General features: G+C 40.6%; 1 protein-coding gene across 1 annotated transcript in view; it reads right to left on the bottom strand.

Moving 5' to 3' along the window:
- The window catches only part of MACROD2 (mono-ADP ribosylhydrolase 2), a gene marked incomplete at its 3' end in the record, with an annotated part of 3,247,744 nt that overhangs the window by 1,219,295 nt on the left and 2,007,966 nt on the right, over positions 1-20,483 (bottom strand). Inside the window, 1 exon segment of the mRNA XM_082250969.1 lies at positions 6,341-6,462. Within this exon segment, the coding sequence (XP_082107095.1) occupies positions 6,341-6,462 (122 nt within the window).

Below are 20,483 nucleotides of genomic sequence, written 5' to 3' on the forward strand. Positions count from 1 at the left end.
CAAAAATGTCAGTCAGGGGTCCGATCTGTCCACCATAATGTCGCAGTCCTGCAAAAAATCGCAGATTGCCGCCATTACTAGTAAAATAGAGCTTTCTTTTGATGGTATTTGATCATCTCTGTGGTTTTTATTTTTAGCCCTTAAAAGCAAAAAAATAGCGAATTTCTTCATCAATTTAGGCCAATATGTATGCTGCTACATATTTTTGGTAAAAAAAAACCCCAATATGCGTATACCTATTGATTGTTTTGCGCAAAAAGTATAGCGCCTTCAAACTATGGGATATTTTTATGGCTTTTTTTTTTTACTAGTAATGGCAGCGATCAGCAATTTTTAGCAGGCCTGCGACAATGCAGAAGACAAATCAGACACTTGACACTTTTTTTGTAAATAAAAATATGCACTGTTACTGTACTGACACCAACAAAGAAGGGGTTAACATCAGGGGCAATCAAAGGGTTAAATGTGTTTCTAGGGGGTTGTTCTGACTGGGGAAGACAGAGATCCGTGTTCCTGCTCTATCTTTTCCCATCTGAACGGCGATCTGCCTTGTTTACACAGGCAGAATGCTGTTCTGCTGTTCTCGCTGATTGGTTCCCCCTCTGTAAAATCAGCGCGCAATAGCACCTCCGGTAGAGCTAACGTAGTGGCTATTGCATGAAAATTATGCACAGGTACGTGATTTCATGCAATAGAGCCACTTTGCAGCAGTAAATGTACTTTAGACAGTCGGCAAGTTGTTAAAGGATATGATCACCTCCAAAAAAAAAAAAGTACATTTTTTAGCAGGTAAAAAGATGTGTATTTACTATTTTCTTGTTTTTCTAGAAGCCTGGAAAGCCATACACCCATGATCAGCAGATCACAGGGGCCATGCAGGACTCCCTACCGACTGTTAGTGTAAGCTATCTGCACGTACATTGTAGGGACACGCAGGTACACACTGACAGGAAGAATCAATGAACTACCAGAGTGCTTAACAGTGCCATGGTAGTTCATTGAGAACTACAAGCCGTTGTCCCCCACTCGCTGTCATAATGGGATGGGGGGGTGCGGGGCCAGTGCTACAGTAACATATTACACTCTGAATATGGGCGTAACATGTATTTTACGAAAGGACAACTTATCCTTCAAAAGTCATATAGAAATATAATGTAAATTAAATCAAATCTGGCATATATATATATATATATATATATATATATATATATATATATATATATATATATATATATATATATATATATATATATAACCAAATTAGGCCCTAAGAAAAGGTATCAAAAGATGCCTTCTCATATATTTTAGAGTTAGAAATTGAACAAGAGCTCCAGAATACCCCGTTCCCTTCTCTATTGGCAGTTGAAAAGCTTGAGTGTGCCAGTTAAGGCTTGGGGACGCTTTCAGGGCTCCCTAAGCACACAGAAGTTTTGCTGACACCTTTTGGTGATGCCTATTAGGGGTTTATGTTAGTTTTATATGTTTAAATTCATGCCAAGTTCGCCTTAGCTGCCTGTTGACAGGGGCCTTCAATTTGCTAATTAGTTGAAAAACCAATGCATCTGCATATAAATATAACACAGAATTTGACTCTTTGCCGCAGGCATCCACTCCACATTTTTTTTTCTCTACTTTCACAAATCAGCCCAACTATATTTTCCATAGCTTTTATCCCTAGTTTACAGTTTAACACCTACTGAGAAATCAAACGCCAGCAGAAAACAATATCCTCACTACCCTTTACCTAAATACCAAGTGTAGCATAAACTAAACATTATAAACAAGAACATTTCATTATGAAATGCAAACAAGGTCCTGAAACCTTTTTATCTTCGTGGTTCTGCTATAAGAACCTGTCGTTTTTTTTTCCACATGTAAAAAGCTTTCAGTTACTACTTAGCAAATGTGGTATTGTACACAATCCTAAGAGCCTAAAAAAAAAAAAAAAAGAAAGAAAACGAAGGGTAGAGAAATAAGCAGGAAAATTGTGGTTTCTTTCTTTACGCGCTGAATGGAATATTGAGTTAATGTTGTTACTTGTAGAAAAGGTTCCTTTTAATACAGAAGCCTATTGATTGTTGTGAACTGCAGACAAAAAGCAAGTCATTAAAGGCAAACAGCATTTAAGAATTTCAGGTTAGGAATCATTACTATGGCAACACTGTGAAAACTGTCAGAGCAGAGAAATATCTTAACCATTTCTCCGGGAACACCTACATTATGACCCGCAGCCCGGTCAGAAGCAGACGTGGGAATAAAAATCATAAACTGCACACGCTGAAACTCTCTTGAGAGGAACTCATTTGTTTAAAGGGTCTGTCCACTCAGCTATATGCTTTGAGACTACTTCACTGGTGTAGTCCTGAAAAAGAGCGCCAGGTCTACCTGCTGGGAGGAGGATGATTATCAAGAGCAAGAGACTACGATGGGTGGAATATGTAATGGACACACACTAGGAACTTTTAAGTTTTTTTTTTCTAGCTGGGGATGATATCTATACAGGACAGAGATCTATTATAAGTGTTTTTGTTTTAAAGCCCAATTGAATCCTGACATTTTTTTGTAAAGTAGTTAAAAACTGGCTATACATCTGTTTGTTTTCTAAACTTTCAATTTTTTATGGTAAGTGTCACCTGCTCATATTCACGAATATCCGTCAAGGCTCGTACAAACTAGAAGAAAATAGGGCAAACATTTTCGTCCAGGGAATTATCGTAAGATTTTCTGATAGTGTGTACACAACTTTTGATAGCAGATTCCGACCTTCCTGAACGAAAATTTCCGATGAAACAAACTCCAAAATTTTGACGGGGACAGAACAAACAATTTTAGTTTAATGTGTACCGTTTTCTTAGGATTTTGGAGATTGCGCATGATCAGAAACAAAACACAATTAAAAAAGCCTTTGTTGCATAAGAATTTTCATACATTATTTCATTCCATGGTTCCGATTTGCTGTAAAACAAGGAAAATCGGAAGATAGTTGACGCTATTTTCTTATAGTGTGTACCCCACTTTAGAAGAAGATGATATATTGGCTTTGTACTATGTCATACTCGTCCTAACATTGGGAATTTAATTCTAGTAAAGGGGAGGCAATCATTAGGCAGAATTACAAATATATGTTTAAAGGAAATGAATCCCAAAAGTAACAATAGTGCAAGTGATTGCTACTACAGTATAGATATACAATCTAATTCAAAATCCAAATGCTGCATTTCACATCTTTAAAGACTTAAAACAGACATTTTAAAACGCATCAATGAATGAAGTCATGTGTTCACTAAAATGTTCAATTTTATGCAACCAGAGTAGGTACCAGTTTACAGAGAGTTTTTAATATACTATACGGCAGCACTCAAACTAAAAGAGGTAGGGGCATTAGGGCTCGATCAGATTGGCTGCAGTAAAGATTAGGCATGGCAAGAAAGATTCTACTAGGTGGTGAGTGCAGAGTGAGCAGCAAGATAACTATTCACTGTGCTGCTGCTCCTTCACTGTCCCATCACAAGTTTAGAGCAGAGACATGCTCTGTGACAGACGCCAGCCACCTTCACATGATGCTGTCACTGATACGGGGGGTGGCACACTCAGCCTCACCCTGCACACAGATGTTCTAGTTCATGTACCACAATCTAAGTGACAGCAGATGGAGAGTGATCACAGCAAGCAATTACAGCAAATCACGTGAACTACCTGTGCTGCTTATCTACAGGCCACCTCCATAGCTCTGCTTTCTAGTAAGACTGTGCATATTTCAGAATATAATAGACAGAAATAAAAATCCTGTTGCAGGTAAAAAGACACCTATTTATGTACAATATGTAAACTGATTATTTAGAAATGTCCCTGTCGTTCAGCTTAAAGAAAATCATATTAAAAGCTAAATACCCTCATCCAAGTACACAAGCCCATAGGCAGATTCTGTTTCTGTAATATAGGAAGTGTACAATGTTAAAATTGAAAGGGGTAAACAATGAGTAATAAGCATCCAGGAAAAGTTTGCTGGGAACCACCACCACGCAGGTAACTGAGAGTCAAGTGTAGTTTCCAAGCTATACTGGTTAGGGCTGCTTTAATTGTTACCTGTAAAAGGGAAGCAATAGCCTGGCCATAGACTGATCTAAACTTAGCTGATTCCTGCTGAAAATTAAAGCAGAACTTTACCCATAACAACTTGCTTCTTGCTGGAGACATTTTGCTGAAGCCCAGAGCCCTCAAACAGCAGTGAATCATAAAGTGGAACTAATCCCATTGATTTAATGGTTTCAAAAAACAGTTACATTCCTGGAATGCCGGGATTACTAAATCTCACATTTGCTTGTGTGCTCAACCAAACTGTCAAACCATCAAATGGCTGGTGTCATAACTGATCACATATGCACCACCATGGCAGTTGCAGTTTGAACAGAAGCAGCTTGGCTGTAAAGGATAGGAGGGTGTAATTCTGCTTTAGGGCTTTTAGCAGATCGGTATCTACAAACTCAGCAGTGCCTAAAAATGCCTAAAATGGATGAGCAACTGAGCATGTACAGAGCAGATTAACAACTTGCCGACCGCCGCAAGTACATATACTGCGGTGGTCAGCCCCCCCTGGGCAAAGTGACGTATCGGTATGTCACTCGCCCGCAAGCCAATAGGGGGCGAGCGCGCGCCGCCGGAGGAGCGCACCCGCCCCCGCTCGTTCACTGCCATCCCCGCGCGAGTGACCGGTGGCTCCGATGTCCGCTGGCCACTCGCAATCTGCCGCTGGAGAGGGAGAAAGGCATGCGGCTAATGTAAACAAAGCCGCCTGTCATTCTCCCTGGTGTAACAGCAGAGATCATACGATCCTGCTATGTAGGATCGTAGGTCTCTGTGGTTACATAAAAAGCCACGCCCCTTTACAGTTAGAAGCATGCCCCTAGGGACACACTTAACCCCTGGATCTCTAATAAAGTTAAACCCTTCCCTGCCAGTGTCATTTTTACAGTAACAGTGCATATGTATAGCACTGATTACTGTAGTAATGTCACTGGTACTCACAAAAGTGTCAAAAATGTCAGTCAAGGGTCCTATCTGTCCGCCGAAAAGTCGCAGTCCCGCAAAAAAAATCGCAGATCAACGCCATTACTAGTTAAAAAAAACAATAAAAATGACATAACTCTTTCCCGTAGTTAGTAAAGGCAATAACTTTTGCGCAAACCAATCAAAATACGCTTATTGCGATTTTTTTCACCAAAAATTTGTAGCAGAAAACAAATTGGCCTAAAATGTTAAAAAATTTTCATTTTTACATTTTTTTTTGGGGAATTTCATATAAAAAAATGTGAACAATATTGTTATTTTTTCAAAATTGTCGCTCTTTTTTTGTTTATAGCGCAAAAAATAAAAATCGCACAGGGGATCAAATACCACCAAAAGAAAGCTCGGTTTGTGCAAAAAAAGGACGTCAATTTCATTTGGGTACAGAGTTGCACGACCGCGCAATTGTCCGTTGAGTCACGCAGTGCCGAATCACAAAATAGGCCCTGGTCTTTGAGCAGCCAAATCCTCCGGGGCTTAAGTGGTTAAGTACATTAAGTACATTGCTGGATTTAGACACTTCTTTTTAATATTTTCCATAGCTATACCTGCAAAATGGGCCAGCCTAAAGTAATCTAGCAGGACTTTATTTTCTAACTAAAGTTCCACAATAGGCCAATCGGGTAAAAATTTATCAGCTTAACAGTGACAGCATCCTATCAAATGCAGTCACTGTTTGGCAGCTGCACTGTATTTAGGAAGTCATTGCTGGGAGTCGCTGAAAAAAATAGTTGGCAGTGGAGATTGCTCCATCCACTGTTTTTTCCTTTTTTTTTTTTTAGCCTGTGTATGGTTAATAGAGCAGATTTAGAGAGAGACACATGCAAGTTTCTAAATGCATTGGCTTTCTTTAGAAGCTTCCAAAAGGTTCTACATTAAGAGGAATACATACACAAAATGTCATAAACCAGGCGATACCATTGCCAGCAACAGGTAAAGGAGGGAACCACTAAGCATTGTCATTGATGGTGTCATCTGTACCACATATAGGTGGAGATTTATCGTCTAAAGTTTTCTTTTAAGAATCTGAATCAATTCATAGCTCTACTTGTAAGTGGAAAACGTTTTTTTTTTTTTTTTGCAAAGAATTCTCTGTAATCAGCAAATCTATACTTATTATTACAAGTGCTTAACTCAAAGCCGTGTACCTGTAAAGTATTTTTAATTAAAGCACATAACCTTTTAAGACAGTTATATGGGTTTTCAGTTTATAGAAATCTATCCAAGTACCTGTCAAACAACAAAACAAAGCATACTTTAAAAGTTTTGGACTTACTATTGATCTGATCTTGTACTCTTTTGCCAGTGCAAGTGAAGACTTATAACACCTTTCAAGGTCCTTTTTATGGCTGTCATTTAATTGTCCTCTTGCAATAGGCCCCACAGTGTGAATAACATCTGAAAGAAAAACAAAAAAAAACAAACACTCAGTCTGAGAAAGTAATATTAAGGGTTTATGTAAATCCTAAAATCAAGAAAATTATTATTATTATTTTTTATACAGGATTTATATAGCGCCAACAGTTTGTCCAGCGCTTTACAATGTGAGGGAAGACAATAAAGTTACAAAACTATTCAATACAGGAGGAATTAGAAGGCACTGCTCATTAGAGCTTACAATCTAGAAGGAAGGGTCAAGTCAAACAGAAGGCCATAACTGTGGGGGATGAGCTGATGGAAAAAATTAAAGTATGGTTGTTAGGTGTGGGTAGGATAGGCTTCTCTGAAGAGGAGGGTTTTCAGGGATCGTCTAAAAGCTAATAGAGTAGGAGATAATTGGACAGATTTGGGTAAGGAGTTCCATAGGATTGGAGAGGCTCTGGAAAAGCCCTGGAGGCGAGCAGGGGAGGAGGGGGCTAGAGAGCAGGATGTTTTGAGAGGAACGAAGAGAGCGATTAGGTTGGTATTTTGAGACTAGGCTAGTGATGTAGCTGGGGGCTAAATTGTGGATGGCTTTGTAAGATGTTGTTAGTATTTTTAATTTAATTTGTTGGGTGAGCGGAAGCCAGTGGAGGGCTTGACAGAGAGGAGATGCGGACACTGAGCGATTTGTAAGGTGGATGAGTCTGGCAGAAGCATTCATAATGGATTGAAGGGGGGATAGCCTATGTAGAGGTAAGCCAATGAGGAGGGAATTGCAGTAACCGAGGCGCGAGATGACCAGGGAGTGAACTAGGAGCTTTGTTGTGTCATTGGTTAGAAAGGGGTGTTTTTTTTGGAGATGTTGCGTAGGTTGAGGTGGCAAGATTTGGACAGTGATTGGATGTGGGGTTTGAAGGAGAGTTCAAAGTCCAGGACTACACCTAGGACCTTGGCATGCGGGGATGGGCTGATAGTTGATCCATTGATTTTGACAGAGAGATCGGGGGAAGGGGCACATGGTGGAGGAAAAATTATAAGTTCAGTTTTGTATAGATTGAGTTTGAGGAAGTGGGGTGACATCCAGACTGATATATCTGCTAGTAAATTAGTGATACATGAGGAGACTGAAGGAGTGAGATGAGGGGTGGATAAAAAGATTTGGGTATGTAAAAATCAAAAACCCAAAATGTAAAACATTATTGTTAAAAGATACATTAAACTGCAAGATAGAGCAGACTGTGTATGTGTGGGTAGGGAACAAAGCCAAGTGCTAGTTTATGAGCTTCCATATCGAACGCTCTGTACATTCTAGGGTCCCCAAAACTAAATCCTCACTCTGTTAAAAAGCCCAGGAGCCAGACCTCCCTGAAGAAACAGAGTGCTACATGCCAAGGAAGGCGGAACCAAATAAAGGGGCAGTAATCCCCCCATTTCACACCACTGCCATATTGTCTGGCCAAACAGAAACACAAGTATTGGGGATCTGAAGTTCTTCAGTTTACTACATCCAGCCATCTCAACTCTAAAATCCAGGTAGTAAACCAATTTTATACCCCTCCCAACCTCCTACTCTGCATGATGTTCAAATCTCTCTTGATGCCTCCCATTCATTCATCCCTACATAGCTGCCTGTATTCTGCAAGACAGTCCTGCTATGTGCATATGTGTAAAATACCTGTAAATGTTGATTTTACCATTTTCAATCTGGTTTCCAAAAGGTTAAAATATAACTGAAGGCAATTTTTTTTTTTTCAGTTTTGGATAGAGTGGATCGGGATTATAACAGTTGTCAGTTTTTATTGCTGTCTATGCACCCATTAGGGAATTTCATCCTCTCTATCTGTCCTGTTTACCATTATCATTAAAAAGTGAAAGCAAAAGAAAATTCCAAGTTTTGGGTTGTCCCCAGAAAATAGAGGGGGCATTTTCCAATCCGGACACTAGTTCTGGTGACCTGGGGGTTCCCAAGGAACACTGTTAATTTGCACAGATTCCCCTCTCCTTTAAGGAAGTGAAGAGAAATCTCCACAATTGGACACATATGGTGAAAAAAAAAAAATCGGAAAGGGGTTTTAACCCTCCCTTGCTCTATCAAAAATGAAAAAAAAAAATAAAAACACACAGGATATCATTTCCTGTTTTTTGTTCTTTGTATGTAAATGTGATACAGCAGCAATATTTTAAGCCACGCCTGCTACAAAATTTAGCCACAACCAAGCCACTGTCTTATTACTCTATAAAATATGGTCTCAGGTTGACATTTCTTTAGGTTACTTCCCTTGCTCTAACTAATTACAATCTCCCTTGTGCTTTCTACAGCTGTAATGCCAGATGTACACTAGGGCTGCCACGACGCGTCGACTACAAAAAATCGTCGACGTGCGTAAAAAGCGTCGTCGTGTCAGCACGTGACGTGACGTCACACGCATCTCGCGCGAGTTGCATTAAAATAGCGGAACAGCAGCGGTAATGGCGACATTTGATCCTGGGGGAGAAAAAGCCAGCAGCAACAGCGGTTCCACGTCCAGCAGCAGAGTACAAAAGGCTTCCAGCAGCAGTTCCAGTACAAAAGACAGCGAGAGCCCGATCACGGTCATCAAGGGTATGGGAATACTTTCAGCAGAGGCCAAATAAAATGGTCCTCTGTTCCCTTTGCAAAAGTGAAATGGCATACCACGGCAGCACAACTGCAATGCACGAGCACCTCAGAAGAAAGCATCCTGGCGCACTGACCACAAAGGACGAGCCATCTTTGTAAGTACTAGTACTACTAATTTCAACAATATTAATTAATGCATTGCTAGCTGATGATTGCTTAGGCCGGGCCAGCTCACTTTTCTTAAATGGACTACAAGGCATTTTGCATTTGCAGCCCTCAGTGTCTGTCTTGTGAATCCCTCAGGTCATGATTGACAACAAGTGCAATGATCTGACCATGACCACCAGCACACCTGAGAGCTATTTTGACTGTCACTGCACTCTGCAGCATTATTAATTACAACATTGGCCATGGATATCTCAAAATTCTACTAGAAAAAAATAAATATTGTTAGCGTTGAGGCTGAGCATTCATAGATGTGTAAATTGGTAATGTTATTAATTATTATTAGTGTTAATTATTATTATTGTTGTTTTTCCTCAGGAAGAGGCAAAGCCGTGTACAAGATTTTTTCTTTCATAAAAAGGATGTCACTGCTTGCACACCCCAAGTGGCCATTACACTTACCAATAGCATACTCAACATGATTGTAAAAGATATGAGACCTCTTTCTATTGTAGATGGTCAAGGATTTCGTGAGATGATCAGCACATTTTACCCAGGATACACACTTCCCTCCAGGTCCCATTTCACGAAGCTGATGGAGAGGAAATATGAGGAGAATTTTGAAAGATTGAAAGCGTCAATCAAAGATGTCAAATCCAAAATAGCTCTCACCACAGACGCATAATGCTTCAAATGTTGTCGCTGCTCTGCGTATTTTGGAAGAAAAGCATCCTGGCATCTCTTCTCTCAGGTGTGCTGGTCATACATTGCAGTTAGTTGTCAACCATGCCCTGAGGGATCCCCAGATCAGCAAGACACTGAGGGCTGCGAAGTGCCTTGTGGAACATTTTAAAAAAAGTGAGCTGGCCACTACAAAGCTTAAAGCAAAGCAACAACAAATGGGTACCCCTGATCATGCACTAATAAATTATGTATCTGTAAGATGGAACAGTACTTTACACATGATCAGTCGCCTGCTTGAACAGAGGTGGCCTGTGACTGCCACACTTTCCGATCCTGATGTCACACCACGAGGGAAGCGCTTCCTGGATTTAAAACATGATCAGTGGAGCTTACTTGAGGAAGTGGAACAAGTCTTGAAGCCTTTTGAGTGTGCTACTGTTTTCTTGAGTGGAGAGTCCTTTGTGACTGGTTCCGCTCTACCTCCTTTGGTAAAAGGCCTCCAGAATTCCATACAGAGCACAATTTGCGAGACAGCGGCAGTCAAGGCTTTCCGAAATGTTGCTGCACAGGAGATGACCACAAGATGGGAGAGGGAAACTAAATTCAGAGATGACGGAGGAGACAATATATGTCTTATTGCAGCAGCCCTGGACCCCAGATTCCGCAAGCTAAAATTCCTGGCAGCAGAGGATAGTTTAAAAGTTCACCTCAAGGTCCAAGCTCTTGCTCTTGAAGAGAAAAGAAGATATGAGGAAGAGCAAACACATCAACGTCAATGTGAGGAACAGGTTCAGTCAGCCAGTGCAATGAGTCCAGACATGAAACTTTCAGAAAAGAGGCAAGTGTCTATGTTGGACTCTTTGCTCGGTTCAGATTCAGATGAACACCACAGTAATGGTGAGGATGACACTGGTCACATCCAAGATCCAGAAATTCACAGTGAAGTTGTGAGGAATGAGATACACATGTACTTTAGTGAGCAGGCCATTCCAAAGGAAGACAATCCACTGAAATGGTGGAAGGAAAATGAAGGGAGGTTTCCCATCTTGGCCATGCTGGCAAAGAGTTACTTGTGTGTGCCTGCAACATCAACCCCATCTGAAAGGCTTTTCTCAGTTGCTGGCAACATTGTGACTAAAAAAAGAGCAAGCCTAACTGCAGAGCATGTCGATATGCTAACCTTCCTCCATTGCAATGCTATATTATAGGTACAGGCCCCCAACCTGTACCTGTTGCACTCTCTTGGGTTGTATTGTTGGACTTCTTTAAACTACAAGATGGCTGTTGGCTGCCTTCAGGTAATCTTTCCTCAGTATTGGCCATTATAATTTGCACAGTGTTGAGCGGTGCTTGCTTTTTGTTGGACTTGGCTCCTTTAAAACTATGTTAGTTTTTAGGTATGTTTTAGATTTACAAGTAACACACACACACCAAAAAAAATACTGGTCAAACACTGTATATGGAAAACATACCTAAAAAGGAACCAAGTTTTAAAGGAGCCAACTAGTCCAACAAAAGCACTGCTCAACACTGTGCAAAAGTAATGGCCAAAAATAATGGCCAATACAGCAAAAGATTACCTGAAGGCAGAGAGCTGACTTGTAGTTTAAAGAAGTTAAAGTGTTAGGCAGATATGGCATTTTTCATGCCTGATGCCCTAAAGTGTTTGGCACTTTATGTGTCTCTTGTATTTTTGCACAGTTGCACAAGTGTTGGATCGGATGCTAACCTTCCTCCATTGCAATGCTATATTATAGGTACAGGCCCCAAACCTGTACCTGTTGCACTCTCTTGGGTTGTATTGTTGGACTTCTTTAAACTACAAGATGGCTGTTGGCTGCCTTCAGGTAATCTTTCCTCAGTATTGGCCATTATAATTTGCACAGTGTTGAGCGGTGCTTGCTTTTTGTTGGACTTGGCTCCTTTAAAACTATGTTAGTTTTTTGGTATGTTTTACATTTACAAGTAACACGCACACCAAAAAAAATACTGGTCAAACACTGTATATGGAAAACATACCTAAAAAGTAACCAAGTTTTAAAGGAGCCAACTAGTCCAACAAAAGCACTGCTCAACACTGTGCAAAAGTAATGGCCAAAAATAATGGCCAATACAGCAAAAGATTACCTGAAGGCAGAGAGCTGACTTGTAGTTTAAATAAGTTAAAGTGTTAGGCAGATATGGCATTTTTCATGCCTGATGCCCTAAAGTGTTTGGCACTTTATGTGTCTCTTGTATTTTTGCACAGTTGCACAAGTGTTGTTGAGCACTGCAGTGCTTTATATTTTATATGGCATTTTGAATGCTTTTGGTTTTGAATTAATGGCATTATTCCTGCCTGATGTTAAAGTGTTGTTTACATTTTATTTTTGCCACTGAAACTTCAACCACATTGAAGTATTTTTTGGAAAAACTTTAATAAAAGTTGAAATATTATATTAGAAGTTGTACGTATCATTTTTTGTAAAGTTATTCAAAGGATTATTTAACTAATTTAACAACCACTATGCAAACCAGCACGAGAAGTTCCCTGTTCACTGCTTTTCAAGACACAAGTATCTACAAATCTAAAAATGTACATTTTGTCACAATGTTATTCTTAAATACATTTAGCAAATTGATAGATGTATTTTATTTTAGCAGAAAGTATATGTAAGTCTTTTTAACCTCCAGCAATCTAAACGTGGCAAAGCAGACATTGCAGACATTTGGATGATGAACAGTGATATAATTTGGTTATGTATGTAAAATCTAAAGGTGAGAAGTTGGCAGGGCTATTTCTGGCTTGTTTGTAAGAAACACATTTAACTTCAACAAGATGAGTACTGCAGAATGAGATTACAGCTCTTGAAATATATACTTTTTGCTAAAAATCCCTGTCTGTACTTATGCATCACTTAAAAAAAAGATGAAATAAATAGTTTACACACACACACACACACACACACAATACAAATGTCAATGCTTGGGTGGCTGGAAATTCACAGCCCCAGATAGTGCTGTAGCGTTAGCCCCAAAGGAGCCGCTTGAACATTTGGGCTCTAGGTTCTGCACCTCAGCTACAAGAACATCCTCAGCCCCCTCTGACACACCTGTTGAATTTAGGTTACTACAAACACCTATAGGAATAAACGTTTAGATACCTTTAACGGCTGTGAATTAGAACCAGGAAAATGAACTCAATGTATTGATATGGGTTAGAATAAATGGTGGTGTGAGCACAAATGAACACACAGAAGGTAGGTTCAGAAACAGTCCGCTAGGCAGTATATTCACAATGCCAAGGTAACACAATATAGTGTTCCATACCGCTAAACTGGAATTTCTGAATATCCAAGGTCAACAATAAACCATGCAAGCATTAACTGCTATGTGACAAATAATACTACAGCTAATTTACAGTGCACTCTAGGAAAATGGATAGGATATGATGCAATGCCCCCTCAGGGGTAGGTCTTCGCACAAGCAATAGGTGAAAGCATCTGTGTAGCAGCTGTAAGACTGGAATTACACCAGTGCGAATTGGAGGTGGGTTTCCCCACCTCCAGTTCGCATGACAGGAGAGTGTTCCCCGCTCTCAATGGAGCCAGTTCACACATCTCCATGGTGGCTGTGGAGCAGATTGCACAGGGGTCCTGTGCGTCCTTGGCTCCTTTTCAGGTCTGAATTCAGGCCTGATTTGTCCCTGAAACAGAGAACATTCACTAAGCCCCTGCTATGAGACACATCCACATTAAGTGTGAACCCAGCGTCAAGGGACAGTCTTTAGTTCTAACTCTTCAATCAGCTAGCATTGGGGTTCCAGTAGTACCACTGATGCATATGATGCAGGCAGCACGAAGGCTACTAAATAGCTGTATAGTCAGTTCCTAAAGGGCTCAGTCTCTATAGCAGCAGATATTAAACCCCCACAACAGCAGCAGCTCACCATCCAGGCACATACAGCAATTAGTCCCCTTTCTGCTCTGCACCCTGGTGACTCTTGCTGTCAACAAACCTGGACTCAGCGCTCCCGATTCTGCACAGGCTGCCGATAAGCAGAAGTGATGATGCACACTGGGTGTGCACTGTACAGCCTGAGAAAAGCAAATTTCCTCTGCAAAATGCAGTTTAAAAGCTTGTGATTACAGTGGAGATTACAGTTCCCACAGTGCAATGCTGCCTGAGTCTATTGAACGCCTCCTATTTCATGTTTACCACCCAGAGAGTGCTGAATGCTTATTGAAAGAGAGCAACCTTCAAGAATTATATGTGGTTACCAACAGCCACCAACTCATCTACTGTATTTGGACAGACTTATTAGACACAGGCACTTTGATGCATCTCCTCCTGATTTCTACAGATAACAATCATATTTTAATATAAAGGGCCCCTTTAAAGCTCGTCCTACAGTTTTTTTGTGAAACAGACCTGAAGAGTAGAGAGATTACAAAGACTGCAGAATGATTCAGAAAGAATGGACACACTCCTTCTCTCGTAGCAGAGGTAAGGCATTCTGGATTACCTAAGGTATACTTTAAAGCACAAAGGGTCAGCAGTTTTTTATGACTAAATTTTTCACACAAATAAAATAAAAAAATGGGATTTTTGAACTCACTGTAAAATTAATTTCTGAGTTCATGGATGGACACAGCACTCCATAAATCATAACTACTGGGATATACTGACTCCTCCAGGAGTTGGACTAGGCAGAACAAAACACACTTGACTACACCCATGGGCTATCCTCAGGGGTATATAACCCCCATCTCTGCTCTAGGTATTCAGTTCAGTAGAAGTCAGTATTAGAAGTATCAAAACTTCTTGGTGGGGTGGGTGCTGTGTCTGTCGAACTCAGAGAAATGGCTTTTACTGTGGGTACAAAAATCCCATTTTCTCTTTCGTTCACAGATACAGCACTCCATAAATCATAACTACTGGGACATCCAAAAGCAGTGCCAAAAAGAAAATGAGGGGTGGGGAAAATAACCCACGGCTAAACATAAGAGCCCCAACCAGGACACAGGAGCCTTAACCAGTAGTTCTCATTTATGGAGCGATGTGTCCGTTGTTGAACGAAAGAGAAAACTGTTTTTGAGCCGAGACCGCCAATTATCATTGACGTGATTGATCATTTCAGATTTGCTTTATATGGCTTATGAGGTGACAATATTCTTTAAAATAGGCATCCACATCCTCCTTGTTATTTTGCCTAGTACAAACACTGAGACATAGCACACCCTCATATGCCTTAATAGCTGAACTGTAGCTGTCATTCTGTTGGCAACTATTCAAACTACACAGCAAAGTGGAGCTCTAACTCAAGATCAATGAGGCAAGGAGCTGGGTCATCTCAGGGCTGTTCTTCAGATAACAAGGTAAACCCAAATCTGTTGAAAGTCATACATGGCATTGGATGGAGAAAGCCTCGAAGAACTCAAGCATGGGGCACTTCTTTGAGGTAATACACTATTTATTCAGAGATCTGCTACCTAGGTGATTTCAGTCATAGGAAATATAACTGAACCTCTTTAGTTATCACTTCCAAGTAGTTGGGTTTTCAGACAATCAGCATCAACCTTGGTATATTTTATGACATCATGGTGATTGAGTTACTCATGTGGCTATAAAACACATAGCTAGTCAACAGGTCACATTGGAATAAAATCATGAACACACATACGGTACACGAAGCTTGACATATGTCAATATATTTGCCAAGCAGAAATAAAAGTTGCTGGGCACAACACCAAAATGTTGTCAACTACATACAAAAGGAACAGCTGATTTTCTGCAGGTTGCAATTGCTCTTCAATGCTAAAGAGGAGAATGTGGGGCATAAAAATAAAATATATGAGCACGTATAAATGGTTTGTAGTGTACAGTAAACATCATACTGACTTTGCTAATAAGCCAGCAGCCCATGCAGAAATGTGTTTACTAAGTTCCCTTCACGCATTCATAACCACAATCTTTTCACTTAGACGGCTGCATAATAATTCTTGGCACTGTCAGTCATTATTCAGAAATATTTTTTTTTTCTCTTTCTGAAGACAGTCATCAGGCTATTTTCAGTTGAAATGGAAAAAAAAAATAAAATAGGACAACACAAAGCACTCGGAAGGTAGTCTGGACTCTTACAGGTTGATTTACACATCAGTAACCCCATGAATTTTCTGCAGAACTAGATTTGCTGGAGGTCAAGTGACAGAAAATGAGAATTACCAGAACACTTTATGACATACATCATTCTCTACTCAATTTACCTAGTTAAACAGTTACTCGGAAAAAAAGGTTACATCATCCTAAATCACAAATGTTATCATTGACATAAGATAATGCAATCCACATTGGAAAAGATGTAGAAAGCTAAAAGTGGGAATGACAATTCTTACATTTTGCCCATATGTGCGGTGCTGTGAAGCAGTGTCAGGGTTTGATGGGCTTTTGTTTGCTTCAGAACTGCTTCTCTTCCCAGGCAAGTCCTTGGGAAAGCAAAAACAGTCAAAACAGGTCAGACATAGGTCAACTGCATCTGCACTGAATTCTGAACGATCTCAGAAGTGTTTCAACTGATGTCAAATACAGTCTGCATTGAGGACCGGCAACACAGACCACAAAGTATGCACCAATCAAGATCACGTTTCCTTCCCTTAACAATATTTGGTGCCCATGGTGGAACTGCTCTTCTACACATAATATTTTCTCATTTTAGTCCTTGTTTTTTTAAATATTGACCATGTTTAAAGGATAGGTTAACTTTAAAAATAAAGAAAGAAATAAACGCCCATTTTTTTGGAGCCTGTAAAGCATGGATCTTCAAACTTTGGCCCTTCAGCTGTTGCAGAACTACAAGTCCCATGAGGCATTGTAAAACTCTGACATTAACAGACATGGCTAGGCATGATGGGAATTGTAGTTCCTGAACAACTGGAGGGCCATAGTTTGAAGACCCCTGCTGTAAAGCATTGCACCAGTGATCAGCAGCAGATCGCTGGTGCCATGCAGGTCCCCTGCAGATCTGTCAGTGTATCTGTGTGCCGTACATCCCATACAAGCAAGCAAATACACTGACAAGAAAAATCAATGAACTACCATGGCGCTCCACAGCGCCATGGCAGTTCATTGAGAACTACAAGCTGACAACTGCAAAGGATGTCAGGCTTGTAGTTCATTCACACACACAGCTGTATGACTGAATGATGCGGCCGTGTGGGTGGAGCCATGCATGGCTACGCTGATTTCAAAAAGTGACATCTAGTACGGGGAACTTCTCCCTGTATGGTTGCCACAGGGAGGTGGAGGATCAAACAGTGGCTGCAGCATTGGGAACAGATTACATGTTCAACCCTAAAAACGGTAACATGTTCCTAAATGTGAATGTATCCTTTAAGCTTATATGAGATGACTATATTTTAACGGATTATAGAAAAAAAAATATATGACCGATACCTACTACCTACCTATAACTGGAGCTTCAGTGAATACAGCATAGCTCCCCACTATCCCTGATTTTGAGGGACAGTCCCTTATTTGGAACAAAGTCCCTCTGTTCCTCTTTCCTCATTTGCCCCTAATTTTGGTCTGATTTATATAGTTATATATAAATGCACTATGTATCTTTCAGAAAGTGCTTCACACTACTAAACCTTTCATCCAATTTCTGAATTGCTGTGTTTGTACATTTCAAAAGTCAGTATAAAGGAATAGTAGTGGTTAAAAAAAAAGGCACTTGTGGGTTTAACATCTCAAAAAATTAGGAGGTATAATACAGTACATCCTAACAGAAAAAAAATGTTTGGATAGCATTACATTTTAAACTTTGCACTGCCAGGGGCTAAGGGAGCAGTGGAGGAGAAAAGAGAAGGTGTATATGTTCTGCTGTTGGGACTGAACTTTAAAGCTGATTTCTAAGTTTCCTTCCAAAAAGCTGGCCCAAACAAACTATTTCCAATAATAATGGATGTGGCCACTGTGTGCACTGTATCATAATGTATTATAAGATGCATATATAATTCAAACAAGAGGGTTCCCCTATCCAAATATATATATATATATAAACACTTGCAGCTCATGTGGGACTCAGTCTCTCAAGTCCAAAAAACTCATAGAAATGAGCAGATCCCTCATCAAAGTGCCAATAATGCAGTCTCTAGTATAACAGGTGAATCCCTCTTCAGTGCTTGATATGATGTAATGTGCACCTTCACCGCACCTCTGTGGAACCCCTTAGTAGTACTCACGTACCCTCAAGTCATGTACATACTGCTTCATAAAATGATAGTTGGCAGAAATCCCAGGACCAGTCCTTTTAAACAGCAGCAGACCACCCGTCATGGATAGCAACCGATCCTCCAGATATCACCCAATCGCAATCGTGAAGGTTGTTCTGGACAGTCTCGCTGCAAATAACTGTGTGTCTTGAAAGTTTTCAGGTGTCAAAGATGTGACCAGGTCAAGTGTAGGAGAAGATTCCTGAATGTGAATTAGTCTCTTGACCGTACACCACCCAGATCCGTGTATTCCTGCAGCAAGTACAGTCAGGAGTTTGCTCAGCTTGTAGAAATCAATGACAGGCTGATTCACTGTTCACATCTAATCACACAATTAGGGTCAGAATAGCAGCCCTGGAAGCAAACTGAGCCCAACCTGCACAGTTAGACCCCTTTCACACAGACTTTGTATCATAATGTAGTCAAAGAAAATAAAGAGCTAAGTGTTGTATTGTCTTAAAGACTATCTGCGACATCCCTATGAACAAATGAAACACTAAATCTGCAGGCTTCATTTTAGATGTGGCTGAAAACTGCTCAGAAACATTGTGTATGGTTGGTTCCCTTGTTGCTGATCCTTGTGGGTGAACAATGTGGCAGAACCTTTGAGCATTTGCCCTTTCATGCCCTTCTTCCATCTTTTGGCCTTGACACACACGGCCTTATCCTGGGACAACACATTGAGACATGGTCACAATGGGGCATGTATCCAGGAGCTAATTTGCAATGTTTTGACCAAAATGTAGTACCTGAGTACGCTGTTCCTATTTTCCCTCGAAGAAGGAATTCTTATGATCCGAAACATGTTGGATATGGATGTGTCAGTGTGAACCTATGTCTGGTTGGGTATCTACATCCTATGACCCACCTGGCTTCCTTGACTGAGCACGTGTAACATGTGTACTCTCATGGATGGTCAATTGTTTTATACTTTTGTAATGTGATATTTGTCACTTTATTACTATGTGAAATAAATTCTTTCATTTTATACTCTTATTACTTCATTCATTCTCGGCCTAAAAAAAATCCCACCTGGGGGTCCTCCTTTTCTTTTTGTGTTTGATGTATCATACTGTAGTAGCATCAGCCACATACAGCATGAAGCACTGTGTTCTGCAGCAGCATGTGCAATTTTTCATCTGCTGGCGGACCAAAATTGAGTCAGCCTGAATGCTTCTCTGCTATTCAGGAGAAGACTTGTATTTTTAATGATGAATACAAGGCTTCCTGTAGCTTATGTAGAGATCATGACATCATCCTTTCACATCCCCTGTTTGGCCAATCACCCCGATTTTGTTCCAGCAGCAGACGGGTCAATATTTAAAGTGAAAAGCAACATGGAATTCAGGTTTAAAAGATAAGTTCACCTTTTTAGAAAAAGTAGTAAATGCAAATATATTTGCAGGGAAAAATGTGCTTTTAATATTATTAGAGTGTTCCTGCACACTCTACCTTTAGCTTCCTACCTCTGTACAGGCTTACAGGTTGAAAGCTGGAGGAAGAATGAATGGACTATGGGCATGCTGATCAGTGCACTTGCAGTACACTGGAAACTACAAGTCCATCTGCTGCAGTGGCAGATGAGAGGTGTAGTTTAATAATTCAAAAAATCTCTGTGAATGAATGACATGGCTGTGCGTCATTTGGCCACAATGATTTTGAATGTGACAGTGACTGCTGGTGTCAGGGCCTGGACTTGATCCTGGGACCTCTACTGTGTCTGCCAATGACTCCGCCAATTCTGCCAATAACTCTGCCAACTGGAATGCTGGACAGTTCCCTGGATAATTCCTTGAATGATCCTGCCTTGAATTTTGTTTGTCCTGAACTTTAACTCTTTGCTCCTCAGATGAACTTCCTGATTGAAGCCAGATCTCTGCACTTCCTGGTCCCCAAATTATTGTGCTCTCTCCAGCCAATATCTCACTTTTGTCTCTCCTGCTGCCGTCAGTATCTTTGTTACCATTTGTTACCAACCTTTGGCTTGTTCCTTGACTACGCTTCTACTTAATTCCCAACCTGAAACCATTCCTTACTGACCTTTTGGCTTGTTTCCAGACTATGCCTCTGCCTAATCCCTACCTGCTATATCTGCTACTGGACCCCGGCCTGCTCATTTCCTGGTGGGGCGATCCTGAGGACCGCGACCTGGTACTAACATGCAGCAAAGCCCATCTCCACCATCAGGCGCTCTGATGAACACTGTGTAGTACTTAGACCCCGCACCTCAGGAACACCTGTATTATCAGCCAGGGCGACCTGCTCTTCTACCTGTCCCGTTTGTCAGTGGGTGCTGCTCCACTGCTATACAGTAGCTAATGGTCTCCGAAACTTACTCCAGACTCTGACAGCTGGGG

The sequence above is a fragment of the Pelophylax lessonae genome (genome assembly GCF_965119305.1).
Source record: "Pelophylax lessonae genome assembly, chromosome: 3".
NCBI lineage: Eukaryota > Metazoa > Chordata > Amphibia > Anura > Ranidae > Pelophylax > Pelophylax lessonae.